Genomic DNA, 10,792 nt, shown 5'->3' with positions numbered 1-10,792 from the left:
GATGCTGGCTCCAAACAAGCACAGACACTGATTAGACTTCAAAAGAAATGTTGCAACAAGAACAAAAAAAAAAAAAAAAAAAAAAAAAAAAAAGGAAATGACTAAGTGTTAGGTTGGGAGCCTAGGCCCTGGTCGCGGGTATCTATCTCAGCCACCAGGCCTGGTCTGGACTTCAAATCCCAGCAGGCCAGGTCCTGACCCCTCCCTGGGAGTGGGGTCAGGACCCCTCCCCAGGGTACTTAAGTGATCCCCCAAAAGAGGAACACGTGGTCCCCCTTTCTTCCTCCCGGGGATCACGTTTCTGCGGCTTCCCGGTCTCCCCCTCGGGGCCACCAGATCTCCCATTAAACCTGGATATTTCTTAATTTGGCTTGTTTTGATTTGGCTTGATTGGGAATTTTTGCATCGTCAGAGAGCTTGCTTAGGAAATATTCCTAACACTAAGTACTTACTATTACTATCACTGGCTCAGTGATAAACAGTTGTCAACATCACTTTAAGAGTTGTTTTGCCAGTGAATTCTTTTCAAGGCTTTGACTATATTTTGGTAGAAGACAAATATCCAAAATTTAAAGCCCTCCTCTCTCCTCATTCCCCTACCCCTGCAGGAGACGGAACCTAGGACTCTGTCAGAACTGGATAGGTGCTCCAATGCTCCCAGCAGCCCCCATCCCACAAGAAACATTTTATTAACTAGATGAACTGGGAAAAAAAATATACATTATTCAGGGAGATTAATGCATTGCTAGAAGACATTTCTTTTTCTATCTTCAGGATCTTAAAAATAAGCTGTGCCTTCTATTTGTGATGCGGTCATTGCACTCATGAATTCTTTGTAGTTCTGGTTACTTACGTTAGAGCTGCATGAGGTAACTCAACAGAGCAGTCAAAGGCAGTGGGTTATTAAAAACTACAACAATCAACCAACAAACCCCCAGAATACGGAAGGGAGACAGACGACCGCAATGTTAGGTTAGCTGGAGGAGGGAGTTGGGTTTGGGTATAATCAAGACACAGGGGCTCCCCTGGATCTTTCAAAGCCAATGTAATTTCCCCCACTAGAGCCCAGGGTACAAGAGACAGAGAAGCGTGAAATAGTGGGGTTCCTGGTTTACTGCAGTTCTAGCTATTCTGTTACTAGTAACAAGTTAGCTCAAGGCAGGGAAGGAAAAAGCAACCTCCCTGTTACAGTACTCGGGAGCAGTGGAAGGACAGGTCAGAGCGGTGAGAGTGAAACTCAGATTTCTCTGCCCCCAGGAACCTCTAAACCCCTTGTTAGGCCAAGACTTGTTATGCAAATCAAGTGCCCGAATAACTTCCTCTCTCTTAGAGTAGCACCAAAAACCTGCAGGGCATTCTTTCTCAAGGGCTGCTAAACCATTGGAATAGGAGGCAGGGTCTAACAGCAACCAGTACTTAAACCTTGGAGGACCTTCAGTACTTAAACCTTGGACCTTGGAGTACTTAAACCTTGCGTTATCCCTGGTGTCAAGGTGTCTGCATTAGGTTAAAGGTACTTCCATAATGGCTCAGGTTATTTGCACTGATGTAGAGTGTCAAAGGCCATTAAGCCTTCTAGTGCAGTTGTGTCATTTGACTCCTAAGAGAGATCTCTTGGATTATTAAAAAACCATACCCAAGATGTAGGGAAAGTTACATATAGAGCTACACACCAAAAAAATGTGGCAAAGCAGAAAATACAAAATTTGAAAGGAGTCAAATAATGGACTAGATTGAGTTTCTAACTACTGGGTGTATATCGTAGCGACAGTGGCTGTCAGGAAGCAAGGAGGCACAGCAAATCACAAAGAAAACTTAGACTTGCTCATACATAGGGGTGGATCTCTGTCCTACAGAAGGGATGCTTTTGTATGTCTCTAAAGAGGCCTGTAGCGAGAATGACCATCCTCCCTTAGAGCTGGGTTACTTTTTGGCTTTGCCAAGTCAAGCATCAGACCAGAATGTCAATAAGGGTCCTGACTGAGGCAGAGAGCAATCTCAGTACCCCTGAATGCATGGATGAAACCTTTCCTCATCAGGCTATAGGCTTACATTTCATTCAGGTCTTGCCTTTCCCTATGTCGCTAGCCCCCAACCTCCCCCAGCCCCCCCTCCCCCCCGCCTCACTAAAATCTGTGTTTGGGTCCAAACATCTTTACAATCTGTTTAACACTTGTCAGACACATGACCTCACAGGCAAGTTTTGGGGTTAATAATTTTCTTCCTTTAAACGCCTAGTTTGTCTGGGAGGGGTGATTTAGTGGTGCAGGGCTGAGGGTGTTGCTAGAGTGTCAGACTCCAGTTGAAGACCAGGGTTATCTGTATGCAAAATCAAAAGGACACCAGGCACTGTTGAAAACAAACCAATAGATTTTCCTTCTTAGACCTTTGGGGGAGGGGGCTTCTTGTTTGTTTTTGTTTGTTCGTTGCAGAGAGGGGTTTTAAACTGGGTTAGAATGTATCCTAGGTTCTTTCCATGATGGAGGAAGGTCATTGGTTAAATAAAAAGAAACTGCTTGGCCCTCATTGGTTAGAAGATAGGTGGGAGGAGTAAACAGAACAGAACGCTGGGAGGAAGAGGAAGTGAGCTCAGACTCCACAGCTCTCCTCTCGGGAGCAGACGCCTCAGAGAGACACCATGCTCCCCGCTCCCGGGAAGATGCACGCGATGAAGCTCCGACCCAGGATGGATGTAGGCTAGAATCTTCCCGGTAAGCGCACCTAGCTGTGCTACATAGAATATAAGAAATGGGCTAGTCCAGGTGCGAGAGTTAGCCTAGAAGAGGCTAGATAGAAATGGGCCAAGCAGTGTTTAAATGAATATAGTTTGTGTGTAATTATTTCAGGCATAAGCTAGCCAGGCAGCCAGGGTGCTGGGGACGCAGCCCGCTGCTCATATTACTACATTTCCAGTGGTGTTGAAGCTCTAAGGACTCAGAAGGGATAGATGCAATCCCAGGGAATAACTGGATTTCAATCCAGGCAGGCTAGACCTCTTTCCAGAGAACATGCCAGTGAATGACAGAAGATATTTTCATCCGTGGCAAGGAGATTTGTGTTAACTTTTGTCTTAGGCTGAGCCTGTCCTTTGTTAGGGAAGGGTGGTGGTGGCTTAGTTTTACTGTTTTACTTCCTGGATTATAATAGCAATAAAATAAATAGGCTCTTAGGGTTTCTTTTCTTAATTGTAGACTTCATGTGTAAAACAGACAGGCACGTGTTATAAAGGCACCTGTACCGAGAGCTGTTAATGTTTGTCTTTTAAGGTACCCTGACTGACTGATTTCTTAGCCAGGTGTGATGGCACGCACCTTTTGATCTCAGCACTTGGGAGGCAGAGGCAGGTGGATTTCTGTGAGTTTGAAGCCAGCCTGGTCTACACAGCAGGTTCCAGGATAGCCAGGACTACAAAGAAGTTGCTCTCCCATCTACGCCCCTCCCCCATGTTATTCTTGTTTCTGCTTTTGCCTTTCTTGTCTGGCGGGTTAGAGAGTGGAGACCTTACACGAGGAAAGGAGACACAGACACGCGGCGGTCCCACGTGAGTGCACTTTAATGGGGGAGGGGTAACAACAGGTCAGGTACGAGTGTTCAGAGATGAAAGGAGAGGGGGGAAGAAGAGAGGGGGCTCATGGCGACCCCCGCCTTTTAACGAGGAATGCAAGGGTGTCTGGGAGAGGTGTCCTATGCCTGCGCACGCTGGTATCCGTAGTCCAGGGGGATGTGGGGAGCTGTAGTTCACAAAAGGAACAACACCCCATATAACCAAAAACAATTCATCTTATGTGTCTAGGACAAGTGTCTTTTATTGAATCTATTTGTGGGATCCTTGCTAAGTAGTCCATTGCTGTTTCATTTCTGTATAAATTATAATACTAATTGGGAGGTATAATGGGAGACTAGGAGCTGCACAGACTGTAACAGGCTGACAGGTAGGAAGGAGAGCTACAGATAAATAATAACTTCCCGCTTCTCCCTCACCCTCCTAACTGAGACAAAGACTTGGTGAACCTTTTCTCCACCAGCAGGACTACCCTGCCCTCTTCCTTTCCACCCAGACACTCAAGGTAAGACCTTACTTAACTTGTTTCTCTGAAGCTGTGGGATCTATCAGCCACCAACACCCCACACTCCACCCCTGCTTTTTTTCCACCCAAAATTAACCAATCTGAAATAAGGGTATGGAAAAATACCATAGGCTGCTTAATCGTTAAAAAAAACCCGCAGCTCTCCAGGGAGAAAATGGCCTTTATTTTCACATCCTCTTCAGGCTTCCAGGTTCTTACCAGAGGTAAGCAAAGCAAATAAAGACTCAGGAGAAGTCAAAACAAGTATTTCTTGAAGCAGAAGCAAGGAGCAGAAAGTTCCCTATCAGGCAGGGGAGATCTCCAGGGCTGGCAGTGTCTGTGGACTCTGAATTAATCTTTTATAGGGCCCCGAAGCCCTTCCATCCTTTGATTCCCCTCTCCCCCTATTCTGTCTCTTGCCCAGATAAACTGGCCATCTTCCCGCTACTTCAGCCTTTTGTGTGTTAATCTCAGGAACCTTCTCATGCAGCTTCTTAGTCTCCCTCATCAAAGCTTCCGGAAGTGTGGTGGTTTGAATAGAAATGCTCCCCACTGAATGTTTTCCAATGCTTGGTCATTAGGTAGCTCTACCAGGAGATGGTGTGGCCTGGTGTCCTGGGGGATGGCTTTCGAGGTTTTAAATGCTTCAGCCAGGCCCAGTGTCTCATTCTTCCTGGCCTTTCAATGCAGATGTAGAACTCTCAGCTTCTTTCCAGCACCAGGTCTGCCTGTGTGCAGCCGTGCTTCCTGCCATGATGACAATGGACTAAATGTCTGTGAGATCTCATTTCTGTACTGGGATCTTTTGGGACTTTGAATTACTTCCAAGAGAAGCTGAAGGCCGTGGGACCCCTCTTGGAGGGAAGTATTAGTTAATTAAAAAACAAAAAACCCAAGTTACACAAAGCTGCTAACTGCAGCCCATTCCCCCACCCATAGTCAAACAAAAAATGTGGACCACCTAACTCCCCCTATCAGTTGAGTAATGATGAACCAATCAGACAGGATTCTAAACAGTCCCTGTGGTTAGCAAAGGGTCAGCAGATGTCCGGAGGACGTGACCAGGAGACTGTTGCTATCCCCATTAGACAATAACAGCCTATCAAGAACTAACAGCTAAGCCTTACCTAACCTTTATCCAAGTGTGATATGGGAAAAGCAATCTTGTGCTTTGAAACTGTAATCTTATGACTATCTTGTGGGTTTTGTCTTTATAAACCCCTTACAAAAATAGATGGCGTCCTTCTCCCTCCATCTGCTTTGTCAGACTGTGAGGCAGAGGACCCGTGCTAGCCCATACATAGTAAACAAAACCTTGCTTTTGCATTCGGAAGTGTGGCTCCGTGGTGGTCTTCTTGGGGGTCCCAGCACTCAGGCACAACAGCCTGTAAGTCAGTCCCAGTTAAATGCTGTCCTTTGTAAGAGTTCCCACGGTCTTGGTGTCTTTTCACAGCAATAGAAACTCTAAGACATCAAGTGCTGCCGTCCAACATGTTTCTCAAGGGAGCAGAAGGGCAAATGTACTGGCTGGTTTTATGTGTCAACTTGACACAAGCTAGAGTCATCAGAGAGGAAGGAGCCTCCGTTGAGGAAATGCCTCTATGAAATCTAACTATAAAGCATTTTCTCTATTAGTGATGAATGGGGGAAGGCACAGTCCGTGAAAGGTGGTGCCATCCCTGGGCTGGTGGTCCTGGGTTCTATAAGAAAGACTGAAAAAGCCAAGGGGAGCAAGCCAGTAAGCAGCACCCCTCTGTGACTTCGGCATTAGCTCCTGCCTCTAAGTTCTAGTCCTGCTTGAGTTCCTGTTCTGGCTTTCTCCAATGTGGGCTATGGTCTGGGAGTGTAAACTGAATAAACCCTTTCCTCCCCAACTTGCCTTTTAGTCCATGTGTTTCATCACAGTAATAGAAGCCCTGACTAGGACAGTACTGATCAAGCTTTCCTGACTGCATGTTTGCAAACAACAGGTAACTGGGAGATGATCTCCCTGTTTTATATATTGGTTAGAGAGGCTTTGGGTTTCCAGTCATAGGAGTTGACTGGAATGCCTGCGTCAAAGTCTAACATTGTTACATATCCCAGAGGACACAAATGTTTCCAAATTAAAATGCAAGATTTAAGTAAGATGATTATGCCCATTGATCTCAGAAAGGGGGAGAGACAGAGATCATGACCATGTTTGTTTTTAAAGTGTGCTTTTGGAGGAGGCAGTCTTTTGAATAAAAAGAAATGAAACAAAACATGTCCTAGTGATTTTATGTTAAGAATGTAGTGCGATACAAAGAATGATTTGAAGAAATAGTCTTATGATAGGATAGATTAAAAGGAAGACAGTGCTAGGTTATAACTGTTGAATACCAAGCTAACAATAATGACGATGATGATGGCAGGAAACAGAACAAAAAGTACGGCTGCAGCTACTAGTAGATTTAAATAAAACAGTGTGGTAGTTTGAATGCAATTGACTTCCATAAGGTCATAAGGAGTGGCACTATTAGGAGGTGTGGCTTTGTTGGGGTGGGTATGGCCTTATTAGAAAAAGTGTGTCACTGTGGGGACAGGCTTTGGGTTTTACCATGCTCAGGATACTGCCCTGTGTCTTAGTTGACATCCTCTTGTCTGCAAGATGTAGGCCTCTTGGGCTACTTCTCAAGGACCACACCTACCTCCAAACCTCTGTAATTGTTAGTGATCCCCCACTCCAAACTAAATGTTTTCTTTATAAGAGTTGCCATGGCCATGCTGACTTCCCACATAATCAAAACCCTAAGATAAATGATCTGATAGTTTATCTTTATGTTATAGCAGTTCCTGTGTTGCCTTAAAATTAGACTCAGGTTGTTGGGAGGGTGTAAGGTGGCTCAGGGGGCAAGGACACTTGCCATTAAGCCTGACAATCTGAGTTTGATCCCTTGGACCCACATAGTGGAAAAAGAAACAGACTCCTCCATATAGACACACTGACACATTCTTTCCTCAAGTCACGTTAAAATAAATAAAATGTAAAAACAATAATAAGGCTAACATTTACAATTCTCAGCACTGGGGAGGTGGCAGGAATGCTGAGCACTGATGTTTGGGAGACTTAAGATCTATTTCTGTATTATTTACTCTAAACAAGAACTTTAGTCATGATATTATGAAACCCGAGTGTCTTGGTTATTTCACCACAATCAGTGGCAGTGTTGATAAAATCATGATGGAAGATATGCCCACGCCTTGTGAAATATTCCTTTACCCCGTATGAAGAAATGTCGCTGCAACTGGTTTCATAAAAAAGCTAAACGGCCAACGGCTAGGTAGGATTTCCAGGCACATTGGACACTGGGAAGAAGAAGGGTGGAGTCTCCACGACACAGACCAAGCTGCATGGGTGTTACAAAGTAAAGGTAACTAAGTCATGTAAAAGAACATAGATTAAAAGATATGGGTTAATTTAAGTTATGAAAGCTAGTTAGAAACAAGCCTAAGCTATCGGCCAAGCTTTCATAATTAATAATAAGCCTCTGTGTCATTACTGGGAAGCCAACAGTCCTGATGGAGAATCTGCCTACAGCCACCAACTGGTCTGAGTGTGCTCCATCACTGTCAACTGGAGCTGTGAACTGTCTGGAAGCGGGATACAGTCAATATCCAGACATAGGGGCACTGCAGTTGATATGATGAAACTTGAAGCTCCTTGCTTCTCAGTTCACCTTTGAACCACTTTGTCCTTCAGAGTTCCTTGTGCCTCTTGATTACCTCCTGTGTCACCACTGTCAGTGAGATGTCTTTTTAGTATGACACAGAACAAACACTAATTTTGCAGATCGTTCTTTATCAGAGTTCCTTTGATGGAGGAAGGTCATTGGTTAAATAAAAAGAAACTACTTGGCTCTCATTGGTTAGGAGATAGGTGGGAGGAGTAAACAGAACAAAACGCTGGAAGGAAGAGGAAGTGAGGTCAGACTCGACAGCTCTCCTCTCCGGAGCAGACGCCTCAGAGAGACCCCATGCTCCCTGCTCCCGGGAAGACGCACGCAATGAAGCAAGCCGCCAGGTCAGACATGCTGAATCTTTCCCGGTAAGACCGGTGCTCACAGATTATTAGAGATGGGTTGATTGGGATATCAGAATTAGCCAGTAAGGGCTAGAGCTAAGGGCCAAGCAGTGATTAAAAGAATACAGTGTCTGTGTAATTATTTCGGGGCATAAGCTAGCCAAGCAGGTGGCTGGGGTGTTGGGGACGCAGCCCCGCCGCCGCCCATATTACTACATTCCTTTTTGATTGTTGTCATAAAACATCAAGCCCGAAGCAACTTATAAAAGAAAGAGTTTGTGTTGGGTTTACAGTTTGTGGTGGTTTGAATGAAAATGGCTCTAACAGACTCAGAGAAAATGGCACTATTAGGAGGTGTGGCCTTGTTAGAGTAGGTGTGGCCTTGTTGAAGGACACATGTCACTGGGGTGAGCTTTAAGGTTCAAATGCTCAAGCCAGGCCCAGTGTCACAGAACTCAGCTGTCTCTCCAGTACCATGTCTTCCTGCATGGCGCCATACTTCCTGACATGACAATAATGAACTAAACTTTTGAATTGTAAAGCAGCCCTGAGTAGTTTTCCTTTATAGTCTTTCTGTGACCATGGTGCCCCTTCACAGCAATAAAAACCCTAACTTAGACAGAAGCTGTTACCAGGGACTGGGGTATTGCTGCGAAAACACCATGTTTTTGTTTGGAGTAATATGGAACACTTTGCAACTTTGGACTAAAAAAGCTATTGGAGGGCTAGAAGATGGCTCAGTGGTTAAGAGCACTGGCTACTCTTCCTGAGGTACTGAGTTCAGTTCCCAGCAACCGCATGGTGGCTCACAACCATTTGTAATGAGATCTCTCCTCTGGTGTGCGGGCATACATGGAGGCAGAATGTTGTATACATAATAAATAAATAAATCTTTTTTAAAAAAAAGCTATTGGACACTTTAAACAGTGCATGACGGAGCATCCTAGTAGGATCCTAGAAGACAGTGGTACTGAAGGTGATTTGAACTGTGGGGACCCCACTTGGAATATTTCAGAGGAAAAGAATTTTAGGATGTGGCTTAGAGAACATTCTCATAATATTTTGGTGAAGAATGAGACTGCTTTCTGCCCTTGTCCAAAAAATCTGTCTGATGCTGAATTGAAGAGTTTTGGGTTATGTGTTTGCAGAGGAGATTTTAAAGCAGCCTAGTGTGGACCATGTCATGTGGTTATTAGTGGACATGCTTATGTAGATCTATAACGGAAAGGTGCAAGCTGAGCTAGGAAAATACAAAATGCTCAGTTTGAGGAGAAAAGGAGCACCAGCAAGTGTAAACAGATTAAATAAAAGTCTGATGCTAAGGGGAATAAAAGGAGTGGTGACCTCAGATTAGGAACCCACCCAGCTGAACTTCCAGTTTGTGGAAAGGAATTAAAGAAAAGCTTAGGGCTGATCATAGTGGTGCATACCATTTACCTCAGCACTGGAAAAACAGAGGCCAGTAGATCTCTGAGTTTGAGTCTAGCCTGGTCTAGAGATCCAGTTTCAGGACAGCAAGCCTAGACAGTGAAGGACAGAATGCTGGTGAAGATATTATTGAACAAGGGGGCCGTAGTCCAGCCCCAGTAAGCAGCAGAACTTGGCAGCTTCATCCACATAGTTTTGGAGTTAAGGATAGAAGAAAGGGTCTGTGAAATTTGCCCTGACAGGGGTATCTCTGAATGGAGGCCTAGTAGAGAGGCCATTGCATGAAGCCATGAAATTGAAGCCTGGATTGCCTTGGAGACCCCAAGATGTTAGAGATGCCAGAATACCTGCTGAGGAAAGCTGCTAACAGGGAATGGGACCAACCCAAAAGAAAGAGGAGTGTTGCAGTCAACAAAGCTTTAGGGAGTTGTAGATCTAAAGAATGTTTTGACATCAGACATGGAGATGCAGAATTTGGAGTTTGCCCAGCTGGTTACAATCTTGCTTTGATCCATTATTTCCTCACTCTGTCCCCTTCCTTGCATTTTGGAATGGCAATGTATATCCTGTGTCATTATATGTTGGAACTATAGGAACTGCCTTTTTTTTTGTATTTTATTTTTACAGGTGATTACAGTTAAGAGATTGCATGAATCTCAGAAGAGACTTTGAACTTTGTACTTTTAAACATTGCTGAAACTCTGAAAGACTGTGGAGACTTTTGAAGCTTCAAATGCTGAAGCCAGATCCAGTGCCTCTCTTCCTGCTGCCTGCTGATCCAGATGCAGAGCTTTCAGCTACCTCTTCAGCACCGTGTCTGCCTGCGTGCTGCCATGCTAACGCTGCCCGGTATTAATGCACTAAACCTCTGAACCATTTGAACCTTTTCCCTTATAAGAGTTGTCATGTCATGGTGCCTCTTCACAGCAATACAACCCAAACTAAATCACAGCTCCAGAGGGATGATAGGACATGATGGTGGGATACACGCAGCAGGCAGCAGGTGTCTGAACAGCACCTAAGAGCTTACATTGCCAATCACAAACTGGAAGCAACGAACGCACTGGGAATAGCTAGAGTCTTTTGAAACCTCAAAGCTCACCCCTAGTGACATACTTCCTCCAGCAAGACCACCCCTCCTAGGCCTCTTCTACCAGTCACCACTGGGAACCAAGAATTCAAATGCTTGAGACTCATAGGGGACATCTCATTCAAATCACTAATTTTCCTTTAACGTGAAGTAAGTTGAACTCCA

At 44.7% G+C, this 10,792-nt stretch overlaps 1 protein-coding gene across 1 annotated transcript in view; it reads left to right on the top strand.

The window, feature by feature from the left end:
• Positions 1-10,592, top strand: part of Pcnx4 (pecanex 4) — a 64,520-nt gene extending 53,928 nt beyond the window's left edge. The window contains exon 11 of the mRNA XM_075947268.1: positions 10,165-10,592. Within this exon, the coding sequence (XP_075803383.1) occupies positions 10,165-10,209 (45 nt within the window). The 3' untranslated portion in view covers positions 10,210-10,592. The remainder of the gene's footprint in view (positions 1-10,164) is intronic.
• Positions 10,593-10,792: the final 200 nt, after the last annotated feature.

Source organism: Microtus pennsylvanicus, chromosome 14, assembly GCF_037038515.1.
Source record: "Microtus pennsylvanicus isolate mMicPen1 chromosome 14, mMicPen1.hap1, whole genome shotgun sequence".
NCBI lineage: Eukaryota > Metazoa > Chordata > Mammalia > Rodentia > Cricetidae > Microtus > Microtus pennsylvanicus.
This window is presented reverse-complemented; position numbering and strand designations above follow the sequence as displayed.